Source organism: Lonchura striata, chromosome 2 (assembly GCF_050655825.1).
Source record: "Lonchura striata isolate lonStrDom1 chromosome 2, ASM5065582v1, whole genome shotgun sequence".
NCBI classification, from domain to species: domain Eukaryota; kingdom Metazoa; phylum Chordata; class Aves; order Passeriformes; family Estrildidae; genus Lonchura; species Lonchura striata.
The window spans coordinates 109935375-109953427 of NC_140704.1; the positions used below are offsets into that span (position 1 = coordinate 109935375).

At 34.8% G+C, this 18053-nt stretch overlaps 1 protein-coding gene across 8 annotated transcripts in view; it reads left to right on the plus strand.

Annotated features, from left to right (window-relative positions):
• Positions 1 to 18053, plus strand: part of MIB1 (MIB E3 ubiquitin protein ligase 1) — a 68563-nt gene that overhangs the window by 21185 nt on the left and 29325 nt on the right. For all 8 annotated transcript variants that reach the window (XM_021551557.4, XM_021551558.4, XM_031504016.3 and 5 more), the window contains exons 7-12: positions 1301 to 1484; positions 1782 to 1926; positions 3051 to 3184; positions 4141 to 4248; positions 7965 to 8162; positions 10349 to 10500. In XM_021551557.4, the coding sequence (XP_021407232.2) occupies positions 1301 to 1484; positions 1782 to 1926; positions 3051 to 3184; positions 4141 to 4248; positions 7965 to 8162; positions 10349 to 10500 (921 nt within the window). The remainder of the gene's footprint in view (positions 1 to 1300; positions 1485 to 1781; positions 1927 to 3050; positions 3185 to 4140; positions 4249 to 7964; positions 8163 to 10348; positions 10501 to 18053) is intronic.

Consider the following 18053-nt stretch of genomic DNA (forward strand, 5'->3'; position numbering starts at 1 on the left):
GTAATGAGGACTTAACTTCTAGGATGCTTTAGCAGGAAAAGGAATTCTGCTGCCTCTCATTTGTGAAAATTTGAGTCCAAATGAAGAAATTATGTTCTAGACTATCTTATTTGCAAAATGCAGTGTTTTAAGCAATAACTTCCTTTTTAATTAAAACTATCTATCCCATGGTTTCAAGGGGCAAGGTAATAGCAGTTCATTGTGGGTTTTCAGAAAAATAGTTTAAGAAGACAGGTGACAAACTTCGGGGAGGGGGGTCTTTTTTAAACTACAGTTACTTTTATTCAAAGGAATTATTTATTATTCAAATGAATGTTCGTTTATGTAAAATACAGACCAAGAACAGGAGGTATTGGGGAAGCCAAAACCACTCCCTGCAAGCAGTTCAGGTTTGAATTTTGCTTAGCTGCATCCATGTTAATAAGACTCAAACCCAGCAGTACAGCATGGCCACATGGTTTTTTGTTTTCTTGCTCTCAAGTATTTGGCTTATCTTTAAAAAGTAGCAGCTGAATGGAATATCATTTCAGTTGTATATGGAGTTTGACCTTTTCAGTTCATCCAGAAAGAATTAACAGTGTACTGTTCATTCAGGATATCCCTCAAGATACTTCTGCTAATACTACAAAGCAATCAGAACAAAGCTGTTTTCCCAGTTAAATGGATGCAAGTGGCTTTTCTTCTGGCAGTCATGTCAGCAGAGTCAGTGACAGGAGCTGCTCTGTCTTTTGGTCTCCTCCCTGACTAAACAGCTAAATGCCTTTAAATCAGTAAAATTCAAACTACCAATGGGATACTTTGATTGAAAATTGAGGTATATCTGGGACATCTATTTAATTGAAAAATACTGTTATAACTTAATGTTGCATCTTTTGACTTGGGGGAAAGGGCCAAAATTCTGTCTTCTTCCTGTGTTGTTTCCTGACCGTTCAGTCATAGAGGCAACTTGGATCTGCTGCTTTTCAGCCGGTTATTTCCTATCCCTGGAAAAATAATGCAACTATATAGCTACTTTCAGGACTTTTACATTGCTGTCAGCTTGCTTTTCCTTAGGCAGGACATTTCTTAATTGCCTTTACAAATGTATATCTCTGAAGATTTTCCTTGGAATTAATTAATGAACCACAATTAATGAGGCAAATTTATGTACAAAAAATGGATAACAGCAAATATAGTATCCATAGTATCCAGTTGCAGAAAATTTGTTGGCATACAAGCAGAAACTTAGCCAACAGGTAATTTTTAAACATACATTTTGCTTTGTGTGTTTAATACCTACTTTAAATGATTCATTGTTTAGGTGGACATTTAATCCAGCTGTTCTCACCAAGGCCAACGTTGTCCGAAGTGGAGATGCTGCTCAAGGTGCAGAAGGAGGTACCTCTCAATTTCAAGTGGGCGACCTCGTTCAAGTATGTTATGACCTGGAGCGAATCAAGCTTCTCCAGAGAGGTCATGGAGAGTGGGCTGAGGCAATGCTTCCAGTGAGTAGCTGTGTATTGCATTCATAGAATGTTCAAGCTTGTACAGTATTTCTAGTTATTACTGGTAATGTACCTGGAGGCTGCAGCAGTCTAAAAGGGATTTTCTTTTTAAGCTTTCATCAGACACAGTGTAATACTTCCTCAGCTGCAGCAATCTGCTTATCAAATGAAACCTATGTAAAGATAGTAGTGATTATGTTGTTAAATAATGGACTTAATAAAATTTATATAATATTAAAAACAAAATACTTGGAAATTGGAATGTTTTATTTGCATTTGATGTTTTCTTTAATTCAGACTTTAGGTAAAGTTGGTCGGGTTCAGCAGATCTATTCAGACAGTGACTTAAAGGTAGAGGTTTGTGGGACGTCTTGGACCTATAATCCAGCAGCTGTCTCAAAGGTGGCATCTGCAGGATCCGCTATAAGTAATGCATCTGGTGGTAAGTTTGAAGAAAACTAGTAATATTGCCATGTGTATGGCAAGTAATTGTGTTAATTTAAAAACTGTTATTGGGTATTAATACATTGTGTGTGTGCAAGGTTAATAATAGCTTTGGAGTTTGGGTAATTGAAGTTTTATGTGAGAAAGATTGGAAGAAAAGCTTGCAGTCAATATGGAGATGTTATATTGATCAGGTGCTTCTGTTTGGTCACAGTGCAGGTGTGTCTTCGGAGGTCTCCTCTAAGGACTTCAAAATGGTTGGAATGGACATCAGATTGAAATAGGGACTGAGGCATGCAGTAACGAGCAGCCTCCTTGTTTAATACGTGGTTTAAGATAGCATGCACAGGCAAAGGATCTGTTGCAGGTGGTTATTATAACTCAGGATATTTTTTTTTTTAAGTTTCTGTCTTAAAATTTAGTCAGACATCCTGTGACTAATTACAGTGGGATTTTTTGCTGTCTATGTAATCAGACTTCAGTTTTGTTGAACATGCTGTCATTCATACAATAACAAGGCAGAAAGACTGTCCAGTTTGTTTTGGTGTTCTGTTGGCACTTTTCAATTGAAACTAGAATTTTTCCTTTTTTTAGTCATAGCTAGTTACTCTTTCCTCTTCACATACTTGCTTTAATGCCAAGAAAACTTTCTAAATAGTTTTCTAGATTTTTCCCTAAGGAGGCATAGATGCAGTGAGTTTTCTCAATAAAGAACCAAGTACAGTGGCCATAAAACTATCTAGAAGAGTAATACAACTTAAGTGTTTCAAATCACAGAAGACAGGCTATACCTAATGTTAGAAAGTCTGTAATAGCAATACATAAGTTCATGTTTTTACCTTGTCCTGCCCTTTTGTATTTTGTAAAAGAAAAGCTATTTGAGCTATTTGTGGTGCAACCAGCTTTGTTCTGACGTGTCTAATGTGGCAATCTCCATCGTCTAAAGGGTACGAGGGCGCAGCTCTTATTTCAAACTTGGTCATTTTACAGCTGCTATTTTATGGTAGTTTGTGTATTACTATGTACATGGCCTTAGAAACAAAACAAATGTAACTGGGTTTTTTTTCTGTTCTTGTGTAATTAGAATTGTAATCTTAGTTGTCCTTTGGTTAACAATTACAGAGAGATTGTCCCAGCTATTGAAAAAATTATTTGAAACCCAAGAATCTGGAGATCTCAATGAAGAATTAGTTAAAGCTGCTGCCAATGGAGACGTTGCTAAAGTGGAAGACTTGCTAAAGAGGCCAGATGTAGATGTGAGTGTTATGTTTTGGGGGTATCTCTTTTGGGGGGCCTCTAGTACTAAAAGAAGTGCAGCTGTTCTGAGTACTCCTTGCCAGTTGGTAGTGTCTTCTTAGAAGTAATACAGCTAATTCCACTGTCTCTTCTCCCATTTGTTGTCCTGTGAAATATGTGTGGGCTGTGCGAACACAGAGCTGTACATACTTTCTTGCTGGATAGATCTTTTGTCTGCCATCAATTAAGAAACTTTTGAACCGCTGGCTGCCAGAGTTGCTGCAGAGTACCAAATGTTCACAATTACTGAAGGGTCTTCAAATTCTTCTTTTTTCAGGGGGGATAGAGAAAGGAGGGTAGTTTTTTCTGGATGTTTTTACTGTTGTTGTGAGTTTGTTTTGTTTTATTAACTCACAGAGTAAATAATCTAATCTGTTCTCTGTCACATTTCTTTTACCAACTTGTCTGATACTGAGAAGTCTAAAGGAAAATGCTTTGTAATTATAGGAGTTTGTTTAGGGAATGTATTTTAATGTATCAGTAGTAATGCTTGCAGATAGGAGTCTGAACTTCTTTGGTTCTGAGCACCGATTTTTAGCTTAAGATTTTAAAAAACATGGGGTTTTGTTCAGACTCTCCTGTTGCCATAAATTTGGCAAGGAAGTTACATATAAATCTGAGACTTGTTCTCAAAAATCTTTCCGGGAATTACCCAAATATGAATGTTTTTAATTCATGTATCATTAATGTCTTATGTTTGATGAAAATCCATTTCTTCATTTTTCCTTCAGTCTAGCTAATACAGAAATGAAATAGAGAAGCCTCAGGTGATCTATATATGCTAAGAAGACATATTAAAATTGTTCATTTGATTCTGTATTGTGTTTGCTGTTGCTTTAAGTTTTCTACTAGTAAACAGCCTCACAGGTGCATGTGTCTGTGTCTTGAAACTCACCTTCAAGTGTTGGCATTCCAGGTGAATGGGCAATGTGCTGGACACACAGCTATGCAAGCTGCAAGCCAGAATGGCCATGTTGACATTTTGAAGTTGCTTCTGAAACAGAATGTGGATGTAGAAGCAGAGGTAACCTAAAAATTTCAAAATATGCTTTGCGTGTCCTTAAACTTTTTTACATGCATAACAATTCTACTCAACTTGCCTTCTTTTTTAAATGTCGGAGTGTGTGATTGTGTACCCAAATTAGACTCCTGCTAACAGTATTATAAAGAGTTAATATCTAATACTTTAACACTTCTTATTAAATGAAATATAGCTACTAACAGGATAGAGCTATGTAAGCCCGTATGCAATGAAGCCCCTTCTTTCTTTCCTTTGGTTTCATTTCAACAGTAGAATGCAATGGGAACTCTGCCTGTGGCATTGAGGGGAAAAAGATGTTGTCAGATGCTGCATCTCTAAGTTCAGAGGCTTGCCATGCTTCTTAAATAAACAAAGATCAGTTAGGAGAAATCTTTCAGTTCTTAACTAAAACAAATCTAAGCGGACAGTAGTAGCAGTATCTTTGGGTAGAAACTGCCAGCTCTGTGTCCAGTTTTTTCAGTGTCTTTTATTTAAATGTCACTAAAAACAGAAGGGTGTCTCTTGTTTAGGATTTTTTAGAATAATGTTCATGACAATTATCTATCAGCATGCTGTGATATTTGCATTTTGAATTGATTTTTACTCAATTACTTACACAGAACGCACTGATACTGCAACCATTTCTCATTTTGCACAAGGCAAGAGACACAAGAAGGATCTGTCAAATTTGATGTATTAAGAATAAAAACTGAAGACTAGGGGGATGCTGAGAAATTAACTGTGCACCCGGTTGTTGGTTGCATAGCAGAAGAATAGCTTCACATGCTGGGGTGTCTAGCATTATATTGTATTTGATATACAGAAGTTACAGAATGTTAAAACATTAATGAGGCAATGTAATTCTTGGAATTAAAATTATTTTATATTTACAGATACACTATTAATTTAGAAAACTTTCATGCTAGCTTAGATTGATACAATACATACTTTCTGATTTCTGTGAAATAACTTCATGTTAGAAGTAGTGCTTTCACTGCACTACAAAGTTAAATACTGTTAAAATTAGCCTAAACCTGCTTTTTGTCTAAACTGGTGTTCAGAGCTGCCATGTTAATTAAGTGGTGGACTGAAGGGAGGGTTAGAAGCATTAAAGAGATAGGTAGAAGCACTACTTAAACAGTTTGAAGGCAATACACCTGGTAATGTGCTAGCACTAGAATTGTGAAGAGTTCATGTCTGCTCAGGCTTCAGAAGCACCATTACACTAGCATAAAAAAAAATTGTCAGGGATTTTACTTGACTTTTAAAGCCATCTTCACATAACTCTGTTGCTGAAGTGAAGATGGTATTTCCATTTGATTATATAATTGCCTTGGTTATAATATTAATAATTTTAATAATATTATTAGATTTGTAGTTATATCTTTCAGACTATAAAAATGTAAGCTATCAATACTTATTTATATATATATATATATATATATATAATATTTATAAACATAATTGTTTATAAAATGCAAAGGTTCAGCAGAGCCATCCCATTAAGCACATAGCAAAAATGTAGTCCATTTACTTCACTGTTGTGGCCTGTTACTTTATAGCTAAGTTGGATGTTTTTACACTTACAGTCATTTCTTCAGAGTTTATAAGTTAATTATGACATTTTATGGGAATATCCTTATTGTTGTCTCCTGTGTTTTTCTCTGATATCTTAATGCAGTCTGCAAGTGGCCTCTGTTTAGTCAGAGAACAGTTGGCTATAGGCATAGCTCAAAAAACCTGATGTAGCTATTGCATGGTAAGAATATGTAACCTTCTAGGCTGAAGACATTAATGGTTGTCAGTTATTAACAGTATTATAACAGTAGTTTACTGTTGGCATGTATAGAAATGTAGTACTTTTAATATTTAGATTTTTATCTAAGTGTAACTGAGTCTTAAGGACAGATTATTTACTAGCTGCTAGCTTTTTTTAGATGAATTATTGCTATATTTAGTTCCTGAGATTATTTGTTTTGATGCTGAGCTAAAAAAAGGGCCTACATGATTTGGACCTCTGCTCATTAAAATAGGAATTCTATACATTAAGACTTGATAAAATCAGGTGGTTGTGTATAAAATTGAAATATGGTAAAACTAAAACATTCAGTAATTATGGAGTTTCATCCATAAATATCTTGGTGTACTCTTCAGACTGCAAATATGAAAAGACAAATTACCATGCCTCTGTGAAACCAAGTGCTCTGTAAATACAAGTCTTGTAACAGTTTAGGACTTACTGGCACACTCTTGATAAGGTTTGCCTCATAATGATCCTTATAACCAGATGAAAAATATACAGAAGGTCCCCTTTCTGATCCTTTCCCCTTCCAAATGGACAAGCTTTGGCTTCTTTTGATGGTTGCTTTGTGTTAGATGAATGTGAGTAAGAATCCTGCAATCTGAGAAGGCAACTTGGTAGCGTGAGTTGATTTGGAAGGAATAAAAGTATCTTTTCTAAAGGCTGTTGAAGCTGCTATGTAGTGCCTTGACTTTTATCTTGAAAACTATATCCATATTTTCAAAAAGATACATTTGATAATTAGGGGATAAATCTTCTCCCACCCTTTTAAATGCTGCAACTAGTCTCATTGTGCAAATACAGTTTAGGTTAAGAGCTATTAATTTTTGCGTTAGTCTAAAATGTATTAGAAATGTGCCATATATAATAAAAAATATTTTTGAAAGTTGTTGCTGAAGAAGCAAATTGATGAGAAACCCAAGTTAACTCAGGATAGACAGTGAGCCCTTGATCAGTCATGATTTTATTTTACAATTTTCAGTGTTTCTGTTTTCAAAATTGAATCCTAAAAATGCATATTTATGTTAAACTGTGCAGAAATACTCGGAAACTAGCATATGGAAGTTATTTCATAATGTATAACTTCCTTTTTACTTCTATCTTTTGTATGCTGTCATTAATGTTGAAATCACTTGATTGATATTTTTAAATGTTTCATGTTGTACAGTAAACTTCTATTAATGTTAAAATAGCCTAAACTGACAAATTTAACTTTCACATTTTAATTCTCAATTTGTGTGAAACTGAAACAAACTGAATCAGAGTTTTAACGCTGTGAATCATCAACACAGAATCAGAACTTCTAGTTAATGTCAGCATCAGTCACAAATGTCCTTCATAAAAGGTTTATTAAGTGAAAACCCAGACATATAATAAATCCTAATAAATACTAACTTAGTTGTATGAACAAGGAAATGCTCATGTCTTGCACTATGATTTGGAATCTGTAACACTTCCCAGGTTACCCTGGATATTAAATGGATATTAACTACCCTGGGATATTAAATGTAATACTGTTTGGGCACTGGATTCTTTTGTGGGTTTTTTTGGTGCTTTTGTTTTGCATTTTTTCTTGACAGTGGTTGTTTTGTAGTAAAAACCCAAATGAAGCCATTTGAGTTTGGTGACCAAACCACACAAAGATTCAGGGCAATAGTTGTATATGCTGTACAATATCATATGTTGTAGAACATGTGTATATATATGTGTATATATATATACACATATACACATTTATATATGAAGTGATTCTTCATCCTCTGTTGCTGTACTTTGACAAATTATTTAATTAGGTATTTTAATGGTAGTCTCATTTTTCTTGCTACATTATATATGGACAGTTGTTAGTTGAAATAATCTTGTTTAAATGCAAAGGAAATGTGAAATATACCGGGTTAAATGAATGTTTCTACTTCAGGACAAGGATGGAGACAGGGCTGTCCATCATGCAGCCTTTGGTGATGAGGGTGCTGTGATTGAGGTTTTGCACCGAGGCAGCGCAGATTTGAATGCTCGCAACAAGCGCAGGCAGACTCCACTCCATATTGCTGTCAACAAAGGTCATCTGCAAGTTGTCAAGACTTTACTGGACTTCGGCTGCCACCCCAGTCTCCAGGTAGGGAGACATTTTAATGTAGGGTCACTTCTGAGCTACTGAATTGTATGATTTGCTGCATGTGGATGATAGAAAAATTACGGTAAATGGGATTGAAAGGAACAGATATTATAAAGTTGTCTGTCTCAACTTTTACCCCCACCGTGTGATCAACTGTAACAGAAATGCTGTTAAGTCTGTTTTCTTGACAGCTAGATTGACACCTAGTTTATTCTGTAGTTGAGACTAATTGGTATTTTTACAGTCTGTAGTTATTTCTAATTGTTAACTTTCCTTCCTGATTAATTACTCTTATATTGAAACCACAACACTGTACTACTTCTGCAACCTACAGTTAAGAGGGTGATGATACTGTGGAATGTTTTGTTAAAAGAAACCTTTTATTTTTTTCCTAAAATAGATCTATCATTGATAGAACTACTTAGTCAGATTCACTTTCAAATATTCAGCTTTTTATGTAGAGAGCCCTCATGTGCAGGATCCATAATTTCACAGAGAATTTCATCTGTAATGAAGGTGATGGATGCAGTAGCATAAGTGCAATGTCCTTTTTAGAAGGTAGAGGGAAAATGTGCTATCAGATAAGCAGGTATCCACACTGCTGGATGCAGCTGCATGAACTGCATTAGTAAAACCAATGAGAATGGGTAAGTTTGAAGAGATTTGCATCAGAAAGAGCTGTAGTGGCCTGGGCAAATCAAGATATGCAGTAACGAGACATTGCCTTTTTACTTTGCCATGTCAATAATCAGATTTTTTTTAACTGTATCCTCATAAAAGAAGATGAGCAAAAGCTTTTTTGAAATTAATGAGCATAGCGATTGTTTATTTATCTCCTTCTACCTGACTCTTAAGGTATTGTCTTGATCTTGCTGAGGTTGAGCTGTTATATCCATCCAGATCCTGTTTAGTGTTTGTTGAACAGTAGGTATAATAAGGAGTCTGATGTATTGAGACCAATAAAGGGTGACTGTAAGTCACATAGGAACTATGGGTAGCCAAAGTGGATTTGCCTGAGTTCAAATTACAGAATTTTGTTTCAGTTGAAAAGGTCAATAAAATGGTGTAAGGATGCTCCATCTGGAAAATACAATTAGCTATTGAAAAGAAATGATCTTCCAGATTCAGCATATTTGCTGAGGTACTGCGATGTGCAGATGTGAGTAGGTGATTGATTTTGTCAATGACAGCACAGGGGAGTAAGACTGAAGCATGACTGGAATTTAATTGGCCAGCGCTCTACTGCTGTGGCCACTTCACTGTGTAAACAGTAACATATGTTAGTCTGTAAATAGGAAATTCAGGAAATATGATAATTTAAACCAAGTCCAAGCTACATGATTTAGTTCTGGCAAATTGGTTCACAGTGGTTCAAGTGTTTCCATATTTTGGCACTTTTTGTTCAGCAAGTTTTGATTCTCACTGTAGAGATCTGTTTTCATACTAGTGTATTGCTAAAATGATTGGTTTCTGTGTTAGCTTGCAGTTGAGTCAATGTTGGTGACAAAAGACTTCCTGACTTATGTGGTGCAAGAATTCTACTGGAAGCATAAATATGGATATTTTGCCTATGTAGCTGCAAATAAGCTTAAATGGATGTGGTTTTCTCACTGTTAGTCTAGAGCATTTCTCTTCAGACCAGGCTTTTGAGTCCTTGAATAAGTAATGTACAAAATGCTTCTAGGAATAAGAAGTTTTTTTCCTTATTTGCTATATTTGAAAAATAAAGCATCAAGCTAGAAGTATAAATTCTTTGCCTGATCAATTGTGCTGTCAAGAATTATCATGTACATTGTGTAATATAATCTTGTATTAGCTATAACAAGTTAAAAGCTTAATACTGCTTCTATGACATTGGCTTTTGTTTCATGGAAAATTATATGCTTCAGTTAAAACAACAGATATGCCTGCTTTTAGTACCTGGACTGCATTTTATTTTTATTTGCCTATGCTTTGATGTCACACTGCTATTTCAGTATTATATTCTACATAGTTAATTGCTGGCTAAACTTAGCATTTATTACTCAAAATTCCATGCCTCATTCCACCTGACTAGTCTTCCCTCTGTTGCATTAGTTTTTGTTGTCCTGTTATTCATAAATTGTAAGTCATTTTCCTAGAGATATTGTAGCATCTTTTTAATGTGGATGCATGCAAAAACTGATGCAAACTGTTTCTGGTTTTAGGATTCTGAAGGAGACACTCCACTTCATGATGCAATAAGTAAAAAGCGTGATGATATCCTTGCTGTACTCTTAGAAGCTGGAGCAGATGTTACTATCACCAACAACAATGGGTTTAATGCTCTTCACCATGCTGCACTAAGAGGAAACCCTAGGTACAGATTTCTTTTTAAAGATTGTTTTTTATTGTATGTAAAAGGAAAACAAGTACACGTAAAGGTAGAGCTAAGGTATTCTTTCAGAGAATCCTTAAATCTGCATGTAGTTGTATTGCTTAAATGTTGATGTTGCTTAGCTATGCCTCTTTCTAATTCTTGGAAGCCCTTACTAGAATGAAGCTAAAAGTCTGCTCAGTTTAATGCTGTATCCAGATAACTCCAAATTCCTGATAAATTTTCTGTCATGGCTATAAAATTTTGCCAATAAAAGTTTTGATGACTAAGTTAGTAAGATCTTGAAGATTGAATTTTGACATAGGATGAAAGTAGTAAATACTGCTATGTTTCCCTTCTTGAGTATTTGAGTTGATAAAGGTATTTGAGCTTTTTACAAATACTTATTTGTGGATAAGTTTTAAGTAAACCATACAGTTCTAAAGCACTCTCAGGATTGTTGCATTAGATTATATTTGTTAGTATTTGAAACAGTTAATCACATTTTCACAGGCATATATCTAGAAGGAATTTTGTATTTCAGGTTTTATATAGCAGCTCAACTAAAAAAATTCATTTTAAGGCACAAATGGTTTTATACTAGCTGCATTCTATATGTCTACATTTAAATTTCAGTTAAGATAGCTTTTGGAAACAACTGCATAGATAGAACTTCAAAGAGAAGTTGTGTTGCTGATTCCTTATTACATTGTGGATAAATGGTATTTGTCAAAGCTGTCATGCTAACGAGACTTGAATAATACTTTATCCTCGGCTGGAGGATTTAGTATAGTATTCTTCACAAAAGAAGAAACGTGTCTGTTTCCCTGTTTACTACTAAATTCAGCTTTTAAGTTGAGACAAGTTGGAGAAATAATGTCTGTAAATTTGTATAAATTTCATCCATTATTAATATATGGGATTAAAATCTAGATTAGTCTCAAAACTATGAAGACTGGTTAAAAAGTAAACATAATTAATTATCTGTGTATATGGAATGGAATAATTTAATGAGTAAAAGTAGTGGTTGGAAGTGTTGATAGGATGAATAAATGTTTACCGTTTTCTACATTACTCATAAATGGTCTTTAAGAGAACATGTCAAGGACCAAATGAAGGGAGCTTACTTTCGGCATTCAGAACACAGTTCTTCCAAGTCTCATTTGGTAACTTCTTCCTCTAAAGTGAATTCCTCCTTGTTACATAACAGCATTAGCCAGGAGTACTGTTTCTTGTCTCAGTTACCTTGGTGGGGTATTTTTTGTTTGGTTGGTATTTTTTCTGCAGTGCTTTTCCTCAGCTCTTGTGATAGTTGCTTTGTGTGACCATAATCTCGAGATGCAGGGAAATTTTATGGGGGAAAAATGCTTTTCATAGGCATGTGCTGGAGATTTTTCCATGGGTGAATATTTTAGAAGTGGCAGACTATTCATTTGATGGAGGGATCCAAGTTGTAGTTCAGACTGGGTCAGTTTGATGGTTGGTAGAATGTGGAGTTTAGTGAAGTTTTAACCAGAATCCTTCCTCGTTTATGAAAGTTTTCATTGGAAGTATTGGAAAATGTTTCCAGTATTAGTGATTTGAATGCTGTGTGGGTTCCCTCCACACATGTGGTTTCACTTGTTTCTAAAACAGATACTTAATATTATTCTTTGGTTGCAGTTCCATGTGAGCACTGCTCAAGCATGTAGAAAAGGAATTTTGTCTCCCATCACAGAAAGAGTAGTTTCATCTAAAATATCTAATGCTCACAGCATTAGATTTTTTACCCATCAGCCTGGGAAGAAATAATTGAAAATGAAACCAAAATAAATCTATTTTTATTTCTCCCCCTGGCCAAAAATTGTCATGGCAGTTTCATTCATCTAGGAGTTTAGTTTTCTATCCCTCAAGACTTCAGTGATACTCTTTTGTTTCATTGCTGATTTTGTAGTTCTGCCACTTGCCTGTTTCTGAATGAAACCAAGGTTTTTGTATTTGCCACTTTGTTTTTCTAATTTGATATAGAACAACGGCTATTACCGATCTGTTATATACACTAAGTACAAGCTATTTAAAGCACTGTTAAAAATAACCCCCTCATCTTTAGCTTGTTACTGCTGTGGGTCACAGACAGTATGTAATAGGTTCTGCTTGAAACCTTTCTTTTCCTCATCTAAGCTTCTCTGCTCCACCTCAACTGGAGTTTTTGCGGCTTTGGGTTGTGGTGCCTTTTATTAATACAATGCATTAAATTCTCCTTATATTCAAATATATAGATATATTATGTAATTTCTATCTTATTTTATAACACTTAAACACATATTCATGTGTGTATATAGATGTGTATGCATTTGTGTGCATAGCTATAATTCTAAAAATTAAAAACATGCTTTGTATGCAAGAATTAATGAAGTTTGCATACATCTTCCTTGTTGAGGATAATAAAATAAATGCGTGTTATAAGTGCATGAGTACCACAATAAAAGGATGTCGATTTCTGTAGTGTTTTTTCTAGATGTCAAATAGGTGTTTGGAACCAAATTCTTTTTCAGAGCAAAACCTCTTGTTTCTTGAATTCTGACCTTTATAAATAATAGGAAGATAAAACCTACAAATTATGCTGAGAAGAACATTCCAAAGTTTTTAATTTTTCATTTGAAAACAAATACATTCGATTTTAAATGTTGGAATATTGGATAAAGATTATAAGAAAGATAGCGATATATGTCAAATAGCTTAGATTTTCTCAGCACTTTATCTTCCATGGCAGTTTGGCTGTGTTTTCCATAAGTCAAGGTACAGTGTGTTTCAGAGAGCATCCTATTCTTAGTAGAATGTCTCCTTTTCATGTTTTGCTTCTCTTTGTACCTTGTGAATTGGTACAGAAAGAACTTCTGGTTTTTGTGCTGATGTATAATGTTGAAATATAGAATGAGTGTTGGTTTATGCTGTAGGTAGCATTAAACGTGTGCATGGGAGATAGAGCTAAAAAGAAACTTTAAATTAAGTATGGGGAAGTTAAACTTTAATACATAGTTTCTTGTTTGTGATTTTTAATGGAGTCAGTCATATTAAAAGTGCATTTATTATGGACTTTTTTCAAAGTACTGTGAGCCTTAAAGTTTGGCAGACTTTGCCTCTTCAGTGTTAATGAGATTTTTTTCAGAGAGAAAAAAGGAAAGTAAAAATTGAAAATACTGTACAGATTGGTTATTTTTGCCATGTTACCATCTCTTGCTTATGTTTGATCTATTCGCATACCTGTGACTTCAGATTTTTGAGCTGAAGACATGACTGTGAAGTGTAGGCGTATTTTATATCCGTTGCCCCAGTTAGGTTTAGATTTGCATTGTGTCTTGTGAAGAGAGCTTTATTCACTCTGCAGCTAGCATCTTAAATAGAGGCTGCTCTTGGAGCTGACCTGACTTCACACACTTGTATGATTAGTTCTTCAGAGCAGTAAATTCTGCTGGACTTTAAATCAAAAAATCAAAGTCCTGGAGTAAGATACAGATTTCAGGTATAGCAAGAAGTATGTCATCTTTATGTTCATAAACTGGCAAGTAGGAGACTGTGGTTTAAAATAAATTGTAATTTTTCCCCATGGTTTTATCATTATTTAGGAGATCTCTGTTTCTAGATTTGCAGATGGTTTGAATGGGTTGGCAGTGAAATTTCTAACTGTAGCAATTTAATTGAGAGGTGGGGTTTCTCACTTCCACGTACTGTTAATGAGTGTCTTCAGGAAGTGTCTCCAGGACTCACGGGATGAGTTGTCATGGAGGTCCTCAGAGAGACAAGTTCTGAGGAAATGAGAGTGGTACAATTATTTTCTAAATCAGTCAAAGTGTTTTTTGCCTTTGTATTTGCAGTTCTGACAGTAAATGTAGGTTAAACTTAGTTGAAGCTGAGTGCAGAGTCTGTTTTTAAAACCTCTTATTAAAGTATTATGTCAGAAAATGCTTTGGAAGAATAATTCTGTTCAAGTTGGTTTGCAGGAAGAATATCATCTCCATGAGCAGACCTGTTATTAGGTGGCAGGTTAGCCTGTAGCTGTTGAGGTCAGAAACAAATTTATTATCATTAAATAGTAAGTAATGTGACCAACAGATACAAAATGGCAAATACAGTTCCTGCCCTATGGAGTTTCTTCCTTTGTACAACATAAAAAAGGGGAGAGGGGTGCCCAGAAAGTAAATCTACCCTGCCAGTACTGTCCATGATTGCTCGGTTTTGAGTTTTTTTGGTCAGTATTGCTAGAAAGGGCACCAGACTTGAGGAAGAATACAGGAGACAATAAATCATTGGAAAATGTTTATTTCACTGCTTACCTATCTTTATAAATGTTGTAAGAGATGATTTTTACTGCGTATGGACAAAATGTTAACACCAGTAGCTATTTATTTACAAATACAAACTTGAGAATTTCCCACAGTCCTAGTTACCTTCCATCTTCAGGCTGCCTAAAAAGTTGAGCTGGACTGAAGAGAAGACTACTTAATTGCTCTGAGCAGGTTTTGTGTCCAGTTTTAACAACATGAGAAATCCTGTAGTGATCAATGCATAGCTACAGCTGGTTGAAGGGGACCAAATCCATTGAAGAGGTGATTTGGTTCCATTTTACCAGCTTTAGCAAAGCATTGGAGTGCAGGAAGCTTATAATTCAGTAACACATTTTAAAGCACATGAGCAGTGCACAAAGAACACGAGGCTTTTCTTCTATGTTACGCAATTTGTTTCTTGTCAATGCAAATTTTTAACTCTTTCCTAATTTGGAGATGGCACAGTTAAAAGCTGTATACCAGAAAGGCCTGTACAGGTTTGTTCTGTCCTTGAGTATTTCCTTGAGGATCGTGAGATGAGACTCAAATCAAATCAAAGTTACAGTTTAAACTTTTTCCTGTATAGTGTAATCAAATTTTAGACTAGGTTAGAAACTGTAGTCTTAAAGTTTCTATCAGAAATAGAACTCCCTTACTTCTTTATGTTAAGCTTTACTGGGGAAGAATGTTTCATGTTTCAGTTTCTTTGTCACCTTCCTCCCTCCCTTCCCTTCATTCATTTTCTGGCAGGTTTCCTTTTTGCAACTGCTTTTATGCTGTAGTTAGCACAAATATAAATGCCAAGTGCTTTCAGTTCCATTGCTATATCTCTAGTTAGTATTAATTTTTTAGGAATGATTATATAATATAGCAGGATAAATTCTTTTTTTCTTTACTTTGATAGGATATGTAAAAACATTTAATGCCAGAAAAACACAGCTTTTAAAGATTTTTCTGGGGTTGCATCTGATTTCTTCTAAACTAAGGTCCTTAATACAACTGTGCGAGCTCACATAGCTTTTTTTATGTCACACTGAATTCTATCTGAGCTTTGACTGCAGTGGAAATTAGGGAACAACCTTGGTTCAAACCATTCTCTAGTAATGAGTGTGTCAAGGATAGTTCACATGTGTTTGTTGCATAGTCTGATGATGGTGAGAAGATTTATGTAAATATATTCCCCAACACTATGTATCTTAAAAGAAATGTAGCAGGTGTGTCACTTGGACTTAAGCATCAAGACGGCTGTAAAATGAGTTTCTATTTTTACTAGTTATAGAGGAACTGTTTTACAGATACAGCTGCTCAAGTGCGCTTTTGGATGGCAATACAGTTTCATGTACTGGCCATATCGGGACAAAAAACTGCTGTGGAAAAAAGCCGTGTAGCATTTGATAATGTCAGCATCTGTTATCCCTGTCAGTCACACAGTTGAAATGTTTGAGTTACAACTGTGTCAGCAGATGCCCGAAGTTCAACGTGTGCTCGGTTAAAATTGAACAGCTGATCTAAGTGATGGATGTGACATTTTAGAGTGACTGGGTATGTATTCTTAGAGATATGCTAACATGAACTAGCAGGAAGCAATGTCAACATATAATTTTAACTTTTGTATCACTCTGAACTGTCATTTTGTGTCAGAATAACATTGCAATGTTATACAAGGGAGAACACAGTATGATAAATTGTTATCAAAAACCTTTCTGATAAATTAAAGCTGTTAAAAAATCAGTCCCATTTTATAGTAGAAGCTAGATCAATTGGTGCTGAGCACAGGAGCTCATCAGGAAAAGAAGAAAATGCTTAGCAATTAACCCCTCAATGAAACTGCTAGTTATACCAAATTGCTTCTATAAGCATGATTGAGTTTAGTAGCCTTGCGTTATTCAGAAAAGTTACTGCAATTTAATTTGTTTCCCACTATAAACCAGGTTTTGATTTAGATGTTAAGATACTGTAGCCTTCGTGTCAAAATACCTGCTCGTTAGAGAAAGCTTTAAAAAAATACTGAAACTTTGCTTTCTTAAGCAGGTAAGATAATACTTCTGCTTATATATATATATATAAATATTAATATGAAGTCTCACGTGCTAAAAATATCAGGCTGTGTATATTATGAGCTGTTTCAGAATTATGTGAGTATTTAAAAATAAGTTCTCCATCTAAAAATCATGTGTTGCCTTTGTTTATATTTTTGTTTGTTTTGGTTGGAGTTTTTTTTCCTCACAGACATTTTAGTAAGCAAAAGGCTACAGTTAGAATCTTTAATCTGGGCCAAATGTGCCTACTTATCATGGATGTATCCTATTTAATAACTGCTGTCATGAATAGAATTGGCTGGATTGATGAGTGAGGAGTTCTTTCCTCACATTTTTCCCTTGTTCCTGGATTTGATGTTGAGTATCTTTACTTAAGGATGGTATGCATCAGTATTTTAATTAATATCACTTTTAGAACTTGAAACTATTGCAGAACTATTTCTCATTTCGTTCTTTAAATTTTTTGAATGCTACAATGTTTTTTTTGTGGCAAATTTTCTTAAATTTGGACTTAAAGTAAATTCAGCTAATTTCAAAATAGTATTTAAGATAACTTACCTTTTAGGCTGTAGTTGTCATTTGTGTTTTCATTTAGGAATCTGTCAATAGCTTTAATCCGCTGACTAGCAGCTCTGGCCTAGAAATTTCTGTATTGTCACTTTCTGTGCATAAACCTGACACTGCACTTTGTATCGACACTGCACTTTGTACTATGCTCAGTGAGCATAATAAGTGCTGATTTGGAGAAAATTCTAACTTAAGTCTTAGTAAATTGCAGAAGTTATACTCAATTATTTTGGCTGTCAATTTTTGTAAATCAGACCTGTAATTCCTTAGCTGTTAATATTTGTGTTAGTTGCAGCCTGTGGATTAAATGTTCTGTGGTAGATGCAAATTTAAGTACTACCATCTGAAGTACACAGAACAGGCTGTGATTACTAGAACAGTGTCTTGATTTTATGAGATGCATTTTGCTAACTAGGCTTTTACGTTTAGTTTAAGATCTATGAAGTGAGGAGTACTGGTAATGATGAATTTTGCAACTATGCTGCAGTCTTAATCGGTGCATTTCAAGGTTTCACTTCCAGCCTTGCTTTGAATTATGCTTGCAACTAATATTCTGCTTATCAGCTGTTAACAATTCTTCATACCCACTTTTATAGTCACTTAATTTAATGTTTTGTGATTTGTTACTAACAAGTATGAGTTATTT